The sequence below is a fragment of the Schistocerca piceifrons genome, chromosome 8, assembly GCF_021461385.2.
Source record: "Schistocerca piceifrons isolate TAMUIC-IGC-003096 chromosome 8, iqSchPice1.1, whole genome shotgun sequence".
NCBI lineage: Eukaryota > Metazoa > Arthropoda > Insecta > Orthoptera > Acrididae > Schistocerca > Schistocerca piceifrons.
In genome coordinates, this window is record NC_060145.1 from 254,884,738 (window position 1) to 254,905,358 (window position 20,621).

At 41.4% G+C, this 20,621-nt stretch overlaps 1 protein-coding gene across 2 annotated transcripts in view; it reads left to right on the forward strand.

Moving 5' to 3' along the window:
* LOC124711911 (general transcription factor IIE subunit 1) overlaps nucleotides 1–20,621 on the forward strand; it is an 87,803-nt gene that overhangs the window by 44,908 nt on the left and 22,274 nt on the right. For both annotated transcript variants that reach the window (XM_047242166.1, XM_047242165.1), the window contains exon 4: nucleotides 14,935–15,161. In XM_047242166.1, the coding sequence (XP_047098122.1) occupies nucleotides 14,935–15,161 (227 nt within the window). The remainder of the gene's footprint in view (nucleotides 1–14,934; nucleotides 15,162–20,621) is intronic.

Here is a 20,621-nt window from a genome sequence, read left to right on the forward strand (position 1 = left end):
ACTCGCTGCCAGGGACCGGCAGGGCGTGCCCACTCAAAATAGCGTTGAGGCGGAGCAGCTTGGTGTTCGGCACACGTCGAACAATCTGTAGACATCTGCGTAATCTGCTTATCAATGCCGATCCATGTACAATGACGGCGGGCAAGCTGCTTGGTGCCGACCACTCCCCAATGACCTTGATGCAACAAGTCGAGGACCTTGGATTGGAGCACTTGGGGAACCACTACACGAAGCTGGTCATTCTCTGTGCGTAACAGCAAAACTCCGTGCGAAACAGACAACAGATGACGTTGCGGATAATAGCTACGAACCACAGGATCCGATATGTCCTTTGCCTTGGACGGCCAACCACGTTGAACAAAACATAATAGTAAACTCAGATGAGGATCCGTAGCTGTCTCACGTGCCACCTGACGATAATCAATCGGAAAATCCCGGAGGGATTGATGCTCATCGGCGTCAATATGATGGCAAGAGTCGTCAGAGGAATCGAAGACATCATCCGCAGCAATCGGCAATCTAGAAAGCGTGTCAGCGTTTGCATGCTGAGCTGTAGGGCGATACAGTATCTCATACTGGTATTGTGATAACAAAAGAGCCCAACTTTGTAGTCTCTGAGCTGTCCGCTGAGGAACTGGTTTAGACGGATGAAACAGTGACGTCAGGGGCTTGTGATCTGTTACTAAATAGAATGGTCTACCATAGAGGTAGTGATGGAATTTTGTGACACCGAACACAATAGCCAACGCTTCCTTGTCCAATTGGCTATAATTACACTGAGCTTTGTTTAGCAATTTAGATGCGAACGCAATAGGACGTTCGGTGTTACCGACTCGGTGAGACAACACAGCACCGAGGCCAAAAGAAGAGGCATCACAAGCTAACACCAGAGGCTTGTTAGGGTCGTAATGGACCAGACAACGATCATTCAATAAAGCCTCTTTAAGCTGCTGAAAGGCTGATTGGCAATCAGCTGACCACACAAACGGAACATTCTTACGGCGGAGACGATGCAACGGTGCAGCAATCTGTGATGCATTAGGTATAAACCTAATATAATATGTCAATTTGCCAAGAACTGCTTGCAATTCATGCAGATTGCGAGGGGCGGGCAAATCACGAATAGCTGCTAAATGTGACTGGGAGGGATGAATGCCTTGAGCATTAATAACATGTCCCAGATACTCCATCTCCGTAAGGAAAAATGAACATTTATCGATGTTGCAACGTAGGCCTGCCTGAGACAACACTTTAAACAAACACTCCAAATTACGGAAATGTTCAGCAGGCGTCCGACCGGACACAACAATATCGTCTAAATAGTTGCAACACGAGGGCACATTAGCCAGAAGTTGTGACAAAAAACGCTGAAAAACAGCTGGAGCTGACGCACAACCAAAAGGCAAACGCAGAAAACGGAACAACCCCAACGATGTGTTTATGACAAAATACTGTTGTGATTGCTCGTCGAGGGGCAATTGCAAATATGCTTCACGGAGATCAATTTTGGAAAAGAAACGAGCTTCCCCTAACTTATCCATCAGCTCGTCCGGTCTAGGCAAAGGAAAAGAATCAATGACAGTCTGAGGATTAACTGTCGACTTAAAATCAGCACACAAACGTAACTTGCCAGACGGTTTCTTTATAATAACTAAGGGAGAAGCCCACTGGCTTGCTGAAACGGGTTGAATAACACCGTTGTTTTGCCAACGACGAAGTTCATCTGCTACAGGTGCCCGGAGGGCGTGAGGCACTGGACGAGCACAAAAAAATCGAGGCTGAGCATTATCTTTTAACGTAATATGAGCGGGAAAGTTCGCAGCACAACCTAGTTCGTCTTTAAATATGTCACTGTATTGTTTACACAAATCGGTTATGCTGTCGTGAGGAACAACAACAGAATTAATTTGCAACACATTGTCTTGGATAGACAGGCCAAACAAGTCAAAACAGTCTAATCCGAAAATGTTTACACTGTCTGTAGCGCGGAGCACTGTGAATGAAACTGTTTTTGTATTGCCACGGAATGTGGCTGGCACGCTACATACACCTAACACAGGAATTTGTTCTCCACTATAAGTAGCCAAAGAATATTTTGCCGCTGAAAGTTTAGGGCGGCCGATAGCCGCATACGTAGCGCTATTTATGAGAGTCACAGACGCACCAGTGTCTAATTGAAAATTGAAGGTCTTATCCTGGATGCGTAGCTTCACAAATAGTTTATTACACTGTCTCTGGATCGGTGCAGTGGAGGCGGAAGACACAAAATCAGCGCGTGTTCGCTGCTTACGACAACTCATGGGTTGGACGGGTGGAACAACAACTCCCGCTTCACTTGCAGTCTGTACATTACTTTTTACAGCGTTTGAATTACGCTTGGGTCGCATAGCAGAGGGCTGGGTGGGTGGCTTATTGCGAACAAGTTTATTACCCACATGAACCGTGGAAGAGTCTTTAAACGCGACCTTCTGGGCGGGCTGGCTTTGAAGAACATGAATATCCATGGGCTGGGCAGCACTAGAATTGTTCTTGCGTTTACGCAAACAAACAGTCTGGATGTGTCCTTTCCTTTGACAAAAGTGACAAACCGCGTTTCTTAACGGGCAACGTTCACGAGGATGAGCAAGAACACACTTAGGGCAAGACTTAACTCTATCATTTTGCACACGCAGCTGACGAATGTGTGTAACATGACGCGGCCGGCTAGTGTTTACAGTCTGACTCTGCCGGTGGGGCCGCGGGCGTGGCATAACTTGCTTAGCACAGGCAATTTGAGAAATACATGGCTGATCTAACTCACACTCAGCATAGTCAAAAGTATCTTGGGCTTCAATGATGTTCATCACAGTCTCTAATGACGGGTCAGGCAACTTTAAGATAGCAGCACGAATACGAGAATCTGCAATGTTTTGAGTAATAGCGTCTCGTAACATGACATCACTGTAGGAAGCTCCACACACACAATTAAATCGGCACTGACGGGTGAGGCCCCGTAAATCTGTTAACCACTGTTTATTAGATTGATGTGGCAGTTTCTTTAATCTGAAGAACTTGAATCTGGCTGCTGCCACATGAACTCGCGACTCGAAATACTCAGCAAGCTTGTTAACAACAACGTCATAGTCTAAAGCTTCTGGCTTGGATTCCGAGAACAACTTACAAAGTAGTCGATAGACTTCCACGCCTGCAGTGGAAATTAAATAAAGCTGCCGCTCAGTACCCGTGATTTTGTAGACTGTCATGTGCGCCTGCAACTGCGCGAAATATTCTCGGCATTCTTCTCTTGATGCATCAAAAGCACGGAAAGGTGGTGCTGCCTGTGCTTGTTCCTTTTGTGTTGGAGGATGAGCCGCTTGTTTGGCGATTGCTTCCACCAGACTTTGTATTTGCTGACTCTGTAACAAGATCAACTGTTGTAATTTGGCAGACATAGTGAACACAAATTAAACTAGCCCCCAAAATTTTATCGCTATAATTAGTATAACCAGAAACAAGTGGAACCAGCCCTGCACACGAGTTCGGAAGCCCTCGTCGCCAGTTTTGTGGCGGCGTTCGTAGCGACAAACAATTCGCTGTAGAAACGGCTTACGAAGTCACCGCCACACTTTTAATAGCGGGCCGACCGGTCCGCTGGAACAGTGAACAGAAAGATGAAAACCCAAACACTCTGATTAAATAAAAGTCGGTACTTATCTTTATTAACGAAGATACAGAAACACAATAGTGAACTCCGTGTCTACAGAAATCTGTCTAGTCCGAGTCGGAGCGGCTAGGTCAGCGTCGGCTGACGACAAACAACAACTCTGCTGCGATGAACACACAACTGACTAGCAAGTACACAATTCGGTGGCGAGTATACAACTGAGCGGCGAATACAGAACTGTCCTAGCGCTCGCGGCTCCAGCGCTTAAGAAGCCAGAAGCCAGCGGTGGCGCGCACAGACTTGCGGCGATTTCCTGTCTCGCTGGCGCTGCTTATGCGGACGGCGTCCGGACTTTGATGCTGCCAACCTTTAGGCAGCGGGCTCGGGTGGCATTACTGGCTAGGATATAACACTCGTCATCATAGCGCCTTCCTCTACCAGCTTTTCTCCGTTCTGTAGCATATTTTTCTACAGGTGAAACTCTGCGAGTGCCATTTTTCACCCTGTTACCAACAGGTGGAGAGCATGAGCATTTAGAATGCACAAATCCAGAATGTGAAAAAAATATTTCTTAGACCATCTCACAGTCTTATGCACTGATCCAACTGAGCTGAGTAACATGTCACAACGGTCAAATGCACCCATACTCAAATTGTAATCTACAATACATTGTGGTTTCTTTATTTTTTCACCAGTATTTCTGTCAGTCTTCTCTGTTTCAACCATTTGTGTTGTGTGGCTGGGAGTCAACATGTACACCTCTCTCTTATTGCACCACTTGATGGCAAGGACCTTGTCAGTGGACCTAAACTCAGTTTCTCCATGTTTTAATTTCTTCTGCAGTTTTGGCATGTTGTGCCCGTTCTTACGAACAGTGCCACATGCGGCTGCTCCATGGTTGTGAAGCCAGAGGAACAGGTCCGGGCTGCAGTACCAGTTATCGACATATAGAATATGACCTTGTTCCAAATATGGTCCCATAAGAGTTGCCACTACGTCGCCACTTTTTTCCAAATTGTGGAACCCAGTTTCTGTTGTGCCTGTATATACAATAAAATCTAAAATATACCCACTCTGACAGTCACACAGTACCAATGTCTTTATTCCGAATGTACTTCGTATGGTTGGAATAAATTGCTTAAAAGATAATTGTCCTTTGAATAGCAAGAGACTTTCATCTATGCAAGGTTTGTGATGTGGGCAAATTGAAATATGAAACATCTTACGAACTTTGTCAACAGTCATCTTAATTTTAAATAGACTGTCGCCTCCATTACTCGCAGAGTTATCACTGAAGTGCAACATTCTCAGAAGTAGACAAAAACGGCCTCGGGACATAATTTTCCTGAAAACTGGTGTGTTCAAAAGTGTTTTTCTGGACCAATAATCACTTAATTTTAACTTCTTAACTTGCTCCATTAGAAGGCAAACAGCAACAAAACAATACATTTCCTCAAATCCAGTGTATCTCCACTTTGACAGTAGAGAATTCACATATTCTGTAGTATTTTCTCTGGTGTAAACATAAAAATGATTTGTTTCGTCTGCAATAAATTGCAACAGTTCTTGAGACATAAATATCACAAAAAATGAAAGAATGCTTGGGTCAGTATCTAATTGACATTTGTGTCCTGAACTCAAGTCATCAAAGTAATGGTTTAACTGCTGGAAATTGGTTTCTTTCTAGTCAAAGTGTCACTTAAGTGCACTCTTTTCTGAACTGTTTCACTGTCACTTTCTGATTCCTCGGATTCAGAGGAACTGCTGACTGTAATTCTTGCTCTCCCCTCTGATGTAAAGGACTGAGGACTACAGCTTCGAGATTCTGTTGAAGACTCATCACCGTTAGCAACGTCAGATAATTCACACTCACTGTCGCTCTTAGAAAGCATATCCAGGATTTCTTTATCTGTGCAACCAAGCGACGTGACATTTCTCACGTAGAAAACAAGAAAACTGACAAAAATACAGGAATCTAAGTCAAATTCTGCAAAGAGCGAACACAGCAAAAGAGATATATGCACTCTCAAACTAAAGTCAGACCACTGAATAGCTGCTAGAAGAGCAGAAAGACAGCTCTGCATGTATACACATCCGTAGCGCTCAGGTAGCTGTGACTCAGCGCGTCTAAACTCATCCATAGCAGTGGGAAGGCTGGTGGCGCGTAACGCGTAAACATGTCCTTAGTGCTGTAGGGAAGGCCCAAGGCCGCATGTATACACAACAGGCATGCCAGGGAAATGGCGAGGCATGACGTGTTAACATGTCCGCAGCAGTCAAAGGGTTAATGTAATTTAAGGACAGCTGGGTGGCGAGAACCAAGGACATGTTGCAGTGCAAGTTCATATCTCTGGAGTTTTGAAAAACTGGTGTCTGGGGTAAAAATCTAGATGGCATTTGTGGTGAAACAGACACCAAGCTCATGACTGTTATGTTACAGAGCATGCTCTGCAACAGGATATTGTGCTGCCAGTATACACCCTCTGCCCATGCCCATTCATCCGAACTGATAACTTGGTGGTAGTCATGTCAATGTAAAAGGCCAAGAAGTGTTTACATAACAGCATGCGTATGACATGTATCATTTCAAAAGTGGCTCTCCCTTTAATAATATATATCTTGCCAGTTTCAGAACTGGTATAGGTGGTGATAGGAGGGTGCATAGGGCAAGTCTTGCAGCGGGGATATTCACAAGGGTAGGAGTGATAGGATAGGGAGATGGTTGCAGAAGGAGTATAGAGTCTGACAAAAAGCTGTCCTAGGAGTGGTGGGAAAAATATCGGACAGAATGGACCTCAGATCAGGGCATGATTTTAGGAAGTCATAGCCTCATCGAAGTAGTTGATAAATACATTCGAGACCAGGGTAATACTGACTGACAAATGGTGTACTCCTAAGTTGTTTTGTGGAGGGATCAGTGGCACCAGGATTGGAAGCCATGGCCTGGGAAATCTGCTTCTGAACTAGCTGAGTGGGAAATTACACCCTGTAAAGGCTGAAGTGTGAATGGTGGTGTACTGCTGTAAAGAGTCTGCATGTGAACAAATATGTTTGCCTCAAATGCCTAGGCTGTATGGGAATGAGTGTTTGACATGGAAATGATGGCAACTGTCAAAAATTAAATATTGCTGTTTGTTACTAGGTTTAACATGAACGTAAGTGCGTAGCTGACCTTCGTTGAGAATGAGATCAATAACAAAGAAAGTGGCTTGAGACTTGGAATAGGACCATGTGAAATTTAATTGGGAGAATGTTTTTAGAGATTCCAGGAATTTTAACAGTTGAGCCTCACCATGACATACCATCTTATAATATGGACTCAAGATGATTCATGTGAGGCTGACCTGTTAAAATTCCTGGAATATATAAATACATTCTCCCAGTTAAATTTCACATGGTCCTATTCCAAATCCCACTTTTCTTTATTTGCTCTCATCCTCACTGAAGGTCAGGTACGCACTTCTGTTCACATTAAACCTACTAACAAACAACAGTATTTACATGTTAGCAGTTGCCATCTTTCCATATCAAACATTCCTTCCCATACATCCTTGGCATTCAAAGCAAACATATTTGTTCAGGTGCAGACTGTTTACAGTAATATACCACCATTCTCACCTCAGCCTTCACTGGCTGTAGTTACCCCTCCAGCCTAGTTCAAAAGCACATTTTCTGGGCCATCACATCCAATCCTGGTACTGCTGATTCCTCCAAAAAACAACCTGTGAGTACACTACTTGTCGCTCAGTATTATCCTGGTCTCAAATGTATTAATCAGCTCCTTAACAAGGCTATAACTTCTTAAAACCATTCTGTCTGGGATTTTGCCTATCCTATGCTCCTTCTGCAACCATCTCCCTACCATGTGACTCCTATTCAGGTGAACGTCCCCACTGCAAGACCTGCCCTCTGCACCTTCCTACCACCACCTATACCATACCTAAACTGGCAAGATATATACTATTAAAGGGAGAACCACTTGTGAAATGACATGTCATACACCCACTGTTAAATAAACACTTTTGGGATTTTTACATTGCAATGACCAAATCAAAGTTATCAGTTAGGATGAATGGGCATAGGCAGAGGTTATATACTGGTAACACACAATATTCTGTTGCTGAGGATGCTCTTACAACATGACAGTCATGACTTCAGTGGCTGTTTCACCACATGTGCCATATGGATTCTTCCTCTAGACATCAGTTTCTCAAAACTCCACAGATGGGAACTGGCACTACAACTTGTCCTGGGTTCTCACCACCCACCTGGCTGTAATTTACATTAATTTCTTTGGTCTCAGCATTTCTTGACAGTAATTGTTCCTTTCTTCACTCCCTTTTAGTTTTCTTCATCTTACATTTTCTGACATGTCTATTTTTCACTGGCCACCTCCCACTTCTAACACAAACAGTGCACTTGGCTTTTCACTCTCATTAACTCATGCACTATATTTTAACAGTTATCTCTGTCTTGTTTGTTACCATATCTTCTACATTTATGCTCTCAGGTTTTCAAATCTCATCCAGTGCAGCACCCAACAATTAGTCTTTCCTTCTCATTCGCAGTAATTCTCCCCTGACATGGGGTTCTGGGTGACTTTTCCAAACTCTGCCCCTTTTCCTAAGCCTCACCAGTCCTTTTCCTCCACCCCTCTTATTGATATATCTATAGCATGCATGCATTGTTTGACACTTTCAAGCTCAAAAGTATGATGGAAGGATTGGTGGAAGGTTGATAAATTTCTGTTGTCTAACTGAACTCTCAGATTTTGCATCTGGAAGAATGTGGATATGCTTCAGAAAACAAATGAAAGATGTACATAATGAAGTTTGAAAAGTAGGAGTTGCTAAGAAATTAACAAGATAGTATAAGGAAGAGGTGTGAGAAAGAGTATGTAGAGAAATACAGCATTCAGTTGGATACAGGAGATCGGCAGTGGTGTAGAGGATGATGAGGAAGATACCAGAATTGAAGGTATGAGCGCAGACTGTATAATGCCTCGGTAATCTGTCAGTAAGGGCACTGCCTTTCAAAGACAAAGTTTGGGGCTTTAGTCCCAGTCCAGGATACAGCTTTAATCTGTTAGGAAGTTTTAAAAAAGTACAAAAAGAGAAAAATAAAAAAAAATGTTGTACATTTGGCTTGAACAGACTGGTGTAGCCCATTTAGTGGTGCAGTTATAACAACGCAGAAACATCAGGTAGTAAATTATGTGATGTGTCCCTGATAAACTAAATATTATTGTGTGATAATTTGAGTAGCTTTGTTTTTTATTTTATTCATTTATACCTTTTTTGTGTGGGATGTATTTCTTCTAGTGTATTCTGGTGTTTGAGTTATTTATTTTGTGCTACTCACTAGTGTTTTGGATTAATTTCTTTAATTATGACTAAAGAATCTGCCATAAGCGTCACCAAAAAAAATCATAGATAAATTCTCTTGGAACAGTGTATAGTCAATGTACTACAAGAATAATTTAAGCAAAGTTTGATAACATCCACAACCATGAAGACAGCTCCATCAATGACATCGCACTGACCTAGGGCACTGTCTGTAGCGACAGCAGCTGGTCAGCAGTGGAGGTGGCACCATCAGCGGGGAGGTGACATCCAGACTGGAGTCTCTAGTATGATAAAAAAATTATTACTATTAAATATATCTCAATTCTTTCAATTTAAATCTGTATTTCATACTAGAATGCCGTGTTCCCAGTTTGGCACAGCTTTGCCACAGGACACACGAAAGCGGTCGAAGACGTCCGTCTTCTGGTCGGCTCCTGATCGTTGTCAGAAGGAGGCTAGTTTCTGATTACGCAAAGACTTCTATTATTTGGAAAAGAACAACCCGGATTTCTTTATGTAATCAGTATGAATTTTATAATTACCTAAGGGACCTTTAACAATGAATAGTAAAAAAAAAATGCATTTGCAAATGAAATTAGTAATAGATGGGGCAGCTATGAGTTGTATAGAAGACAAGGAGCGGCCTTCTGTCTACGACCAGGATGCCGCAGTATTCTCTGCTGTTTGACATTTATAAAAATAATATGGCATGGAGGATAAAAAAAAAGTGTAAAGGAAAAGAAACAGAATAAGAAGTCTGGTAAACACTAAATATATTCAAACAATTCTCATTAGCAAATTAGGGCTTATTTATAAACAATACAACTTACATAATTACTTTTCTAACAGTATGGTGCGATCAGATTTCAGCCTGTCCTGTGCTGTCTCCTTGGTTCACGTTTTTTTTGTCACAAATTATAGTCACTACTTTTCTCCTTTCGTTAAAGACAATTCTTGCACTGTTCAACACCTCCGATAACAATAACTTGCTGATCTACAGTTTCGAACATTAATTACTTTAATTTTATTAATTAATAATGTTGTCTGCACACTGGCAAGACCATTCACTTTTATAACTTCAAAACGACCTTCTTTATGCTTTCACATTACAAGCAGAAGTACATTAAAAATCTGAAGATCTACCAAAGTTTTTTTACTGTCATCTTTTATTTAGATCGAAGTGGAACGTCAGTTCAGCTTCTGTTAAAATGTTTCTTTGACTGCGCAATCGATGTATTAGTGTCCGCGCTAGATGCGCATCTTTACAGTTGTGTAAATTATACAAAACAAATGTCTTTCAAAGAATACTCAAAGCTTTCATAGGACGGAAATACCAATAATATTACAAGTCCTGTCTTGGATTGAACTGTTTATGGACAGTCATACACCAGCCCAAATACCACCAAGCTTAGCATATCATAGGATATATTTTTGGTCATGTGGATTGCAGAAGCAAGTAAGTTCTTACACAACCTCTGGTAGCACTGCTAGGGCTGCCCAGTGGAACACCAGGAAATGTACTTTTCAGTGAGAAGTGGTTGCCTGGCAAGCGGTATTCATGATGTGTTGTCAGCCTTGCAGAGTTAATGTTGAGACATGTCATCCCGTCTCCTATGAAAGGGGCAGAAAGGGTGAATGTAGCTCATCTGAGTGGGTAGGGGCCCAGAATTACATCCACTTGCATTGGCATCAGTTCTGTGTGTGCAGGCTGGCCCACAGAACTGATTGATGGATTTGATTGTGATGCCCTTGTGGTCATTCTTTATGGCATCTCCTGGGTCTCCCTCTTTGGAAAAAGAGCAAGTGGTACTCATTCTGCATTTGGACTTTTGTCTTTGTAGGGTCGATTTGGTTTATATGTTTCTGGCAGACCATGCCGTTTGTCAGGGTGACTTCGGCCATGGGCCTGCCAAGGAGTTTTGCTAATTTTACTGGAAGCCACTGTTGGCATCCCCTAGGAAAAAAAAAAAAAAAAAGGCCCGAAACCGGATCTTGGAAGTCATAACAGTGGTGATTGACTGGCGGATGTATGATTGAATGCTGTGACTTATTTAAGCAACCATGTAATTTTTCTGATGGCGTGGCTCCATCTTGTGGTGTGGCATGTTATGAAACTAGGAACAAGTCAAGGATTCATCCAGAGAGTGCTAAGCCATTGGAGGTCATATGGAAGTGTGCATATCTATTAACTGTATGCCATTATTTTCACAAGTGGAAGTAAATTCATCTGAAATGAATTGTGGCACATTATCAGTTGCAAAGGTTTCTGAGAAACTCTCTATTGACATAAACTTTGGCAGGGTCTGGATTGTTTGACTGGATGAGGTATTCAATATGTGGGACACATGGAAAATTTGTACCTTCAGCAATGGCCATGAACCAGGTGTGGCTCAGAAATGTTCCAGCAAAATACAGGTGTAGAAGTGTCTGGCCATTGGAAGGATCGGCAAGGTGGTGTGGTTGGCTTGCTCTGGCATATAGTGCAAGCCACAACCATGTGTGTGATGGTGGCATCAAGATGCCATCAGTATACCTGCAGAGGAGCCAACCTTTTCGCAAGGAACTTTCCTCCCTCCCTCCATCCCAGTGTCTCTCGTGGAGTAAGATCAGCACCCATTGCTGCAGTCAGTGGTGTCGGAATAACCACACTGGCATGGTGGTTCCTACCCTGTAGGAGTAGTATGCTGTGGTAGATTGGAAGTCCATGTGCCCATATGCCTGGACGTCCGGGTTTGTGATGTGTCTTTGAATGGAAGGCTACCCTGCTGGGCCAAACAAAAGAGTTCCTTGACGACTGGGTCATCTGCAGAGTGTCTGCTGACCATTGTTGCATCTAGTGGGAGGCTAGCTACTGCTTCTTTTGCCTTGTCTGCGTGGAAACATGCTCTTGGACTCTCAAAAAATTCTAGGTACTGTCCTACTGATAAACAGGACAGAATATTGGCACTAGCTTGTTGCCTTGTGAAACAGAATTGGATGTCATCATTATATGTATACAAAAATAGTGCCAGATGCTCTAGGCAGCGAGCTGCCTTAGTGGGGATGGATACTGAAGCCTTGAAAAGGGCTAACCATGGCTTACAATCTGTCAGCAATGTGAATTTTCTATCACATGCGTAATAATGAAATTTTTTTAAGGCTGAAGATGATGGCCAGTGCTCCTTTTTCAGTTTGGCTATTGTTTCATTGAGCTGTTGACAGAGCTTTGGAGATGAAAGCAAGGGCCATTCCACCCTGTTGATGATTGGGATAAGACTGCTCCACTCCATAGTTGCAAGCATTTGCTACTAAAACAAACAGTTGTGAAGGGTCATAGGTGGTGAGACACATGGGGCGGAGGGAGGCCTCCTGAAGTTCTCCGAAAGGCCTGTCACATTCTGGTGTTAAGTTCCAGTTTATGTTTTTTTCTGAGGAGGTTATATGAAGAGGTTCTGTGATTGCTGCTGTCTGTAGTATGAATTTCCAGTAATAGTTCTATTGTTCTAGTACTGATTTGAGTTGACCAATATCTTTTGGCAAGGGCAATTTTTGGAATACTTCCACATATTGAGGGGTGAGGTGAATGCCTGTAGCACTGTGGATGTGCCCCAAGTATTCGACCTGTTCTACAAAGAAGCTACACTTTTCCTTATTGCACTTAAGATTTGCTTTCTGGAGTACTGAAAACAATGTTTCTAAATTGTTTGCTAGATCCTCAGCAGTTTTGCCTGTGGTGATAATGTTTTTTTGGTAGTTTGCTGTATTTGGCACTTCCAAGTAAGTTTTTGAGATATCTTTGAAAGATGGTTGGGGTACTAGGCACTCCAAATGGTAGGTGGTTGTACTGAGAAACTCCTAATGAAGTATTGATTACTAGTTTCTCCCAAGATTCAGCATCCAAGGGGAGCTGGAGATACGCATGTTTGAGGTCAGTTCTTCCACCCGCTAAGTGGGTCAAGATTACCTCCACATTGGGAATTGGGTATGAGTCCACAACTGACTGGGAGCCTGTTGTGTTTTTAAAATCACCTCATATGCATAGAGTGCTGTTCAGTTTTTCTTCTGTAACTGTAGATGTGACCCACTGACCATTTGAGATAGAGATAATGATTGTCTCATCCTGTAGTTGTTGTAATTCAAGTTGCAGCTTGTCTTGTAAGGCAAAAGACATATTACTTGCTTTACAGAATTTTGGCATGGCAGATGGGAATAGAGCTTCAAACTCTGTAATGTCTGATCCTGGTTGAGAAAAAACTAAATTTCATTTTGCAAACAATTTATCAAGGAAATTGGAAATGCTGAGGTAATGGACAATGGATGTAGAGTCATGTGTCTCTAGACCCAGTGTGTTGAAGAGATCCATTCCCAGTAAGCTTACCACTCCTGAAGTGTTCACAGCAAGGATCAGGCTCCAATAATGTGGGTGCCATACTGTGCCTTTGCGGTAAATTGCTGCAAAAACCACATGATGCCATTGCTATAAGTCCTTGTCTGGAAGTCCATGGATTGGAGGGTTGGGGTGCCTACCTGCTGGTAGATCTGCCAGTTAATGATGGTGGCAGAGGAAACTGCACCTATTTGCAAATTGAGTGGCACATCCTTGCTGTAGATCGCCAGGGAGATACTGTTGATGGTTGCATGGAACACTGATTTGACGTATGCCTTGTGCGGATAAGGTTCATCTGGTCACTGTTTCTCCTTCCAGTGGATTGTCCCTGTTGTGGTCAACTGACATTTTGAGCAGTGATTGGCATACTACTACCTGACATTCCACATGTTTTACGTTTTACCCTTCAATAAGGACACTGATGATTGGAGGGGGGGGGGGGGGAGTCAATATAAAGCATTGGTCACATGATGGCAGTTGTTGGAGTTGGCTCTTTGGTGCCAGGTCTCTCTTCCTCCCCCACCCCCCCCTTCCCCCAGTCTGACAGTCTGTTCTGACTGGTGGTGAGGGTCTGTTCTGTAATTTGTCCTGACTTCAAAAACTAAGGAAAATCTTGCAGAGCTGCTGCTGAACCTAGTGATGATCAAAAGACTTGATTATGGGTAAGCTTGTTTCTAACAGAGGGCCTTTCAATATCAAAAAATCTAGCAGACTGCCTCTGAATTGCTTCGATGTCTTCCTTCAATCTGACGTGCTACATATCCCACACTCGAGCAGTACTCAAGAATAGGTCACACCAGCATCCTATAGGCAGTCTACACACCAGGTAAACTACTCTTTGCTAAAATTCCCCAATAAACTGAAGTTGACTATTCACCTTCCCTACGACAGTTCTTGAATGCTCGTTCCATTTCATATTGCTTTTGCAATGTTATGCTCACATATTTAAATGACTTGGCTGTGCCAAGCAGGACACTAGTGATACTGTAACTGAACATTAGAGGTTTGTTCTTCCTATTCCTCTGCATTAACTTACATTTTTCCACATTTAGAGCTAGCTGCCATTCGTCACACCAACTAGAAATTTTGTGTAAGTCATCTTGTATCTTTCTACCATCACTCAACGTTGACACCTTATTGTACACCACATTATCCTCAGGACCACCTCATGGAACACCAGGAAATCTGCTTTTTCGTAAGAGGTGGTTGCCTGGCAAGTGGTCATCCCTCAAGGACACTGGGATTTATGATGTGTCGTTGATCTTGCAGCCATATAAAGATAGTAAGACATTGTTCTTGATTAATATCACATAAGACAGTTATTATTAATACTAGGTAAACATTACTGTAATGTACAAAACAGTACCTACTAATTATTTCCTGACTCTTTTCATATTGCTGAAGATTCTCCTTCTTGGAGGAGCAAGCAGACTGTAATGTATGAATGGTTAGGTGAGAAGAGGTAAATCTCAAAGTAATTTACATCACCAAAAATAAGTTACTGTAATAGCAGTGTATTTGTTGGTTTTCATTGAGCAAAAGTTCTTTAGATATGAAATGCACATTTTCTGTTGTTGCAGGCAGACCAACTGTTTGATCCCATGACATTAGAGTTCAGATGCACTTTTTGCCGTGAGGTTGTGGAGGAAGACCAGTCAGCTCTTCCAAAGAAGGACTCGCGTCTCATGCTGGCACGTTTTAATGAACAGCTTGAACCACTCTATGTCTTACTCCGAGAAGTAGAGGGCATAAAACTTGCTCCTGAAATACTTGAACCAGAACCTGTTGATATTGGCACCATTCGAGGGTTAGTAGCTTCTGCATTATTTTTTAACTTTTTGAGATGCTTCTGTATAAAATTTACTTACATACTGTTGCTACGGTGGTCTCTTCTTTGGAGAGAGGCATTTATTATGATATGATGAAGACTAATGACTATGGAAACCACAATACTTATGCTACCTTGTATTACAAAATTATCTTCAGGGAGAGTGAATCTAAAGTAAATAAAGTAAAGCAAATAAAGTATTTATTCAGAAGAAGTAAGCAATAAGAGGCTGTGTGACAAATAGTTGTAGACTATTATAGAGGTAGGGAACTATTTTCTTTGAAAAGTACTAGTGTAATAAAGTAAATAATCAGTTACCAGCAGGAGATAAAACAGCGGCTATTTAGTATAATTGAGAAGGCAACAGCTATTTTCAAAATAAGAACTCTCTCTCTGATTTAGATGGTTTAATTTAGCTAGGATAAGTGTGAATAGCACTAACGAGTATAGTGGTAGTTACTTGCTAATACTGTATACATATTGAGTATCTATGATTTGCTTTTCATTTATTAATTTGTCCCTCGACTCATTCCACATTCTGATTGTTCTCCTACAGAACATGGTTACTGAATGAATAAATGCTTACCTACTCTGTCAATAAGGATATATTAACTGTTTGACTGAATCTCTCACAGTAAAAACAAAGAAAGGGCCTGTCATATAGGGCATAGTTGTAAGTGATATGGTAATTATGAAAGAGGAAATACAGAACAAATTTCAGAAGCAAAGGCTGAAGAGGAATGCAGAGGAATTTATAAGACATATTGTAACATTACCAAAGGGCTGGCAGCAAAGGTTTTCGGGGACAAGCTTGGAGGGGGGTGAGACAAGTGCAGTCTTCTATATATATATAATGTATGACATATTTATTACATAGTGGACTTGAAAATGACTCTCCGTAAATTAAAATGCAATAGAATAGTAGAACCATAATCCAAAAGATATTAATTACTCATGCTACATTTACTCCAAATTTAAACAACACAAGGTGCTGTAACAGCTACATTAGACTATAAACAAATATGGTCTTTGTGCATCACCTACATTTTCAGTCAACTGCAGAGTGAGTCTCTGCCTGCTGTTTTCGTTGCTCAACACAAATGAGTAACTTCAGCTGACTGAAGTGTTTAAACAATAATAATGATTCAAATATATTTAATACAGAAAATACTTAAACGTGGTGAAGTTGAGCCTGTGCTGTGTGAAATCTACTGATGTTTCAAAGCGTGTCTTTGTGCATCACCTTCATTTTCAGTCAACTGCAGAGTGAGTCTCTGCCTGCTGTTTCCGTTGCTCAACACAAATGAGTAACTTCAGCTGACTGAAGTGTTTAAACAATAATAATGATTCAAATATATTTAATACAGAAAATACTTAAACGTGGTGAAGTTGAGCCTGTGCTGTGTGAAATCTACTGATGTTTCAAAGTGTGTCTTTGTGCATCACCTTCATTTTCAGTCAACTGCAGAGTGAGTCTCTGCCTGCTGTTTCCGTTGCTCAACACAAATGAGTAACTTCAGCTGACTGAAGTGTTTAAACAATAATAATGATTCAAATATATTTAATACAGAAAATACTTAAACATGGTGAAGTTGAGCCTGTGCTGTGTGAAATCTACTGATGTTTCAAAGCGTGTGACAGTTGTGATAAATGCATAAGCAAACAATTCAATGTTTGTTGTGCAGAGGTTAAATCTGTAGACTTGGATTTAGAATGAGTGGATATTAAATCCTTACCAGGACATACAATATTAGGTTTTTTGTGGCTTTCATAAATCACTTAAGTCAAATGGCTGGATGATTCATGTGGATATGATACAACCAACTTTATTCCTCATCATTGTTCTATATGAGCTCATGCTGCGTAATTGATGATCCCATGATTGACATCGTATTCTACATTCCTTTATCCTCTGTTGGTGAATTGTGGTCAAGACATTATATTCTGGTACACAAGACAGCATTGTAATGCTAAAACTTATCAACAGCTATGTGAAAAATATGAATCTTAATTAATAAAGTATTCTGGGCTATTATGCCGTGATCGGAAGACTTTCACAGTAAAACCCAACATTTTGTCCCCATCTGCAGAAAACATTTTCAGGTGTGATTGTAACTTCTTTCATTGTCCAACTCACACCCTGGCTCACTTCTAATTTGCAGCAAAGTTCTGTTTATACGTGCTCCCATGCAGTGGCGTGAAGCAGTGATGGGTAACATCCTTTGAATACCTGGGCACAATTGATCAGTCAGTTGCCGTCGACCTATGTTGCTTTCATCCCATGGTGGAAAACTCATACACATCTTCTTCAGCACTGGGATCCGGATGTCATTCAGTTTCATGCCCTCTTCCTTCCTGCTGAAATTTCTGGGTTGTTTAAAAATCTCTATGACCTTCCCATACAGCCTTTTATGGTATCCACTTGTGGCTGCCAATATTTGAGTCCTGTTAAAAGTGAGTTTGGTGGTCTCTTGGCTGCAAAGAAAAAATCTTAACAAAATGGAACATCACAGTAAACTACAAACTCACTCAGTAGACACAGGATCACCTAATATTGACCAAGGATGCTGGCAAACCACTGGAAAAAGCAGGAATTTGTAGGGTTCCATGTAGCTGTGGGGAAGTACACATGGATGCTAGAAGAGCACAAGAGCAACTGTAGAAGGGGAGAGACTGACATATCAGCTGTTGCAGAACATCCCATAGAGATTATTAAACACCTCATGAATGTCAATTGGAAGGAGGAGGGCTTGAAATTGAATGACATCTGGGTCCCGGTGCTGAGGAAGATGTGTATGAGTCTCCCACCATGGAGTGATAGCAACAGCAGAGGACAGTAACCAACAATGGCCAATTGCACCTGGGTATTCAAATCATGTGATGTAACGCCACTGTGTGGGAACATGCATAAATGGTATTTTGCTTCAGTTGATAGTGAGCCATGGTATGAATTGGACACTCAAAGATGCTATGATCCCCCTTGTAAATCTCCTCTGCATATGGGGATGAAATGATGGGCTGTAAAGTGAAATCCATCGGACCATGGTGTAATAATCCAAAATATTTTATTAATTGTGACATTTCTGGCCATTATAGTGTACATCTTACAGAATATGAGCCTATTGCAAAATGAGTGAAGGTATTAAAGTTCTGAATTTATGGAAGGATATTCAAATTTTGTCAGTAAAAGAAGGAATTTTAAGCATAGTGCACAGATTATATCATGGGATGTGTTACTCTTGCAGAAAAGTTTATTTCATGACAAATGAATTTTCTGCACTCATGTATAGAAAAAACAGAACACTTTGAATGACTGGAGATAGGACATTCACATTCACAGGACATGTATGTTAGTATGTTCTGCAGAAATGATTAGCATTTATGTAACTTTGGTTCAGCATGTGTCCTGTTATCTACTAAGCATGGGGTCCGCCATGGGCCCTGATAACTTCTTCAGTGCATGATGACATCAACATGTATAAGTCACAAATGACATCCTATGGTACAGCCAACCATGCTGCATTCACCTGGTTCCAAAGTTCATCTGTGGTACTTGGCATTAGATCACAGCACTACACCCATCGTTTCACCATATCCCACACATTTTTGATTGGTGCCAAGTCTGATGATGTGATAGGCCAGAACTAAAGGCAACAAGTGGTCATGCATTGCCTTGCTGAAAAATGGTGTCAGGGATGTTGTGCAGAAAGGGTACAGCTGCGGGTTGCAGGATGTCATTCACATAGGTCATACTGGTTACAGTGCCCTGGACGCACACCAACTGCAATTTGAGGCTGTTTCCAATAGGAACTCACACCACAAGGCCTTGATTTGGCACTGCATGTCTTGTGCGAATGCAGTCGCTGTGATACTGTTCCCCCTGTCTGTAACGAACCAAAATGGGATCATTATTTTGAAACAGACAGAACCTGGATTTGGCCATAAACGCTATCTGATGCCATTCCTGTCCCCATTCCATACACCATTACCGTCTTGCATATTTTTGCACATTTATCAAAGGTAGGCAGAAAAGTGGATGATAAACACATAATGCATGCCATAATAAATGGTGACGGACTGTCAACCCTGATAGTGTATGATGTGTTACACTGTCCCACTGTTGTGCTAGAGTCAATAAGGATGCAGATCTGTTGTGCAATGCTATTTGGATGAGGTGTCACTCTTCTCATGGGGTGGTCTGTATGGTGTGACCTGACTCATCTCATTGTGTTCTGTGATCTTCCGTGAAAGTTTCTGTACGCATTCGTTGCACTGCTGAAACACTTCGTCCCACATGAGCAGCAATTTCCCAGATGGATGCATCACATTCTCTCATGGCAATAATGCACCCTCTTTCAAACTCACTGATTTGACAGTATGGTTCACGCATATGCTTTTGAGGCATCCTGCATGTTTGCTCAAGTCACAGTGATCCATTGCTTTCAGGTTACAGCGACAATGGACGCCTCAGGCATATTTTACCGGTAGGTGATGTTGCACCGGGGTATTGATGTTGTGGTTCATTGAACCCTCTGCCAGGCACTTTATTGTGAATACCAGAGTAAGCCTGTAGATCTAGATGTAGATGTCCTTGAATCTGCAGATTGACATGGTTCAAATGCTAATCATTTCTGCAGAACATACTAATGAACATGTCCTGTGAATACAAATGTCCTATCTCCAGTCATTCAAGGTATCCTGTTTTTTTTTCTTTCTTTTCTTCTGAACATGAGTGTGTGTAAAAAATTAAAAAGCTGAACCTACAGTTTAACATGAACTCTGAACAAAGTTGCAGCTTGTCATTTTTTACATTAATAAACCATTGCCAATGGCGAAAGAGGTGATCAATGCAGGAAAAAGTATGTGGACCAACTGGATATTTATAGTCTGGCACTTACACACTGGGCCACTAGATCACAAATCTTTTTTATAGGATTTACAAAAATTTCAGGGGCAATAGTCCTCAAAATTCTCACTACTGCCTTAAGTCATTGTAGACAATTCATAAATTAAAATGGAATTTTTTGATAATTAGTTTATATTCTTTATCTCATAACATGATTATCAAAAACTTTAGTGCCAAACTTGCTGAACTCTGATGGGGGAGAAAGTTATTTGGATGGATGTGAAAGCATTTTCCATGATACTAAATGAGCATTTTTGCATTGTCATTGCATTCTTTTTTTTTAAACTTGAGATAGTTGCAGAAACACACTAAATGTAGAAGTAAGCTTTTGAAAAAAATTGCTTTAGGTCAAATACAGAATTATAATTGGTGTACACGTTACAGCTGTTCTAGTTGGTCATCTGCTGGAATCAGAATATGTTCAGGAAGTGAAAAATCTGATTCTGCAAGATTATAGACAGATCATCCAACATTCTTCACAACTTTGGGTATAGGTTATTGTACATGTGAGGGTATTTTGTCAGTGAACATGA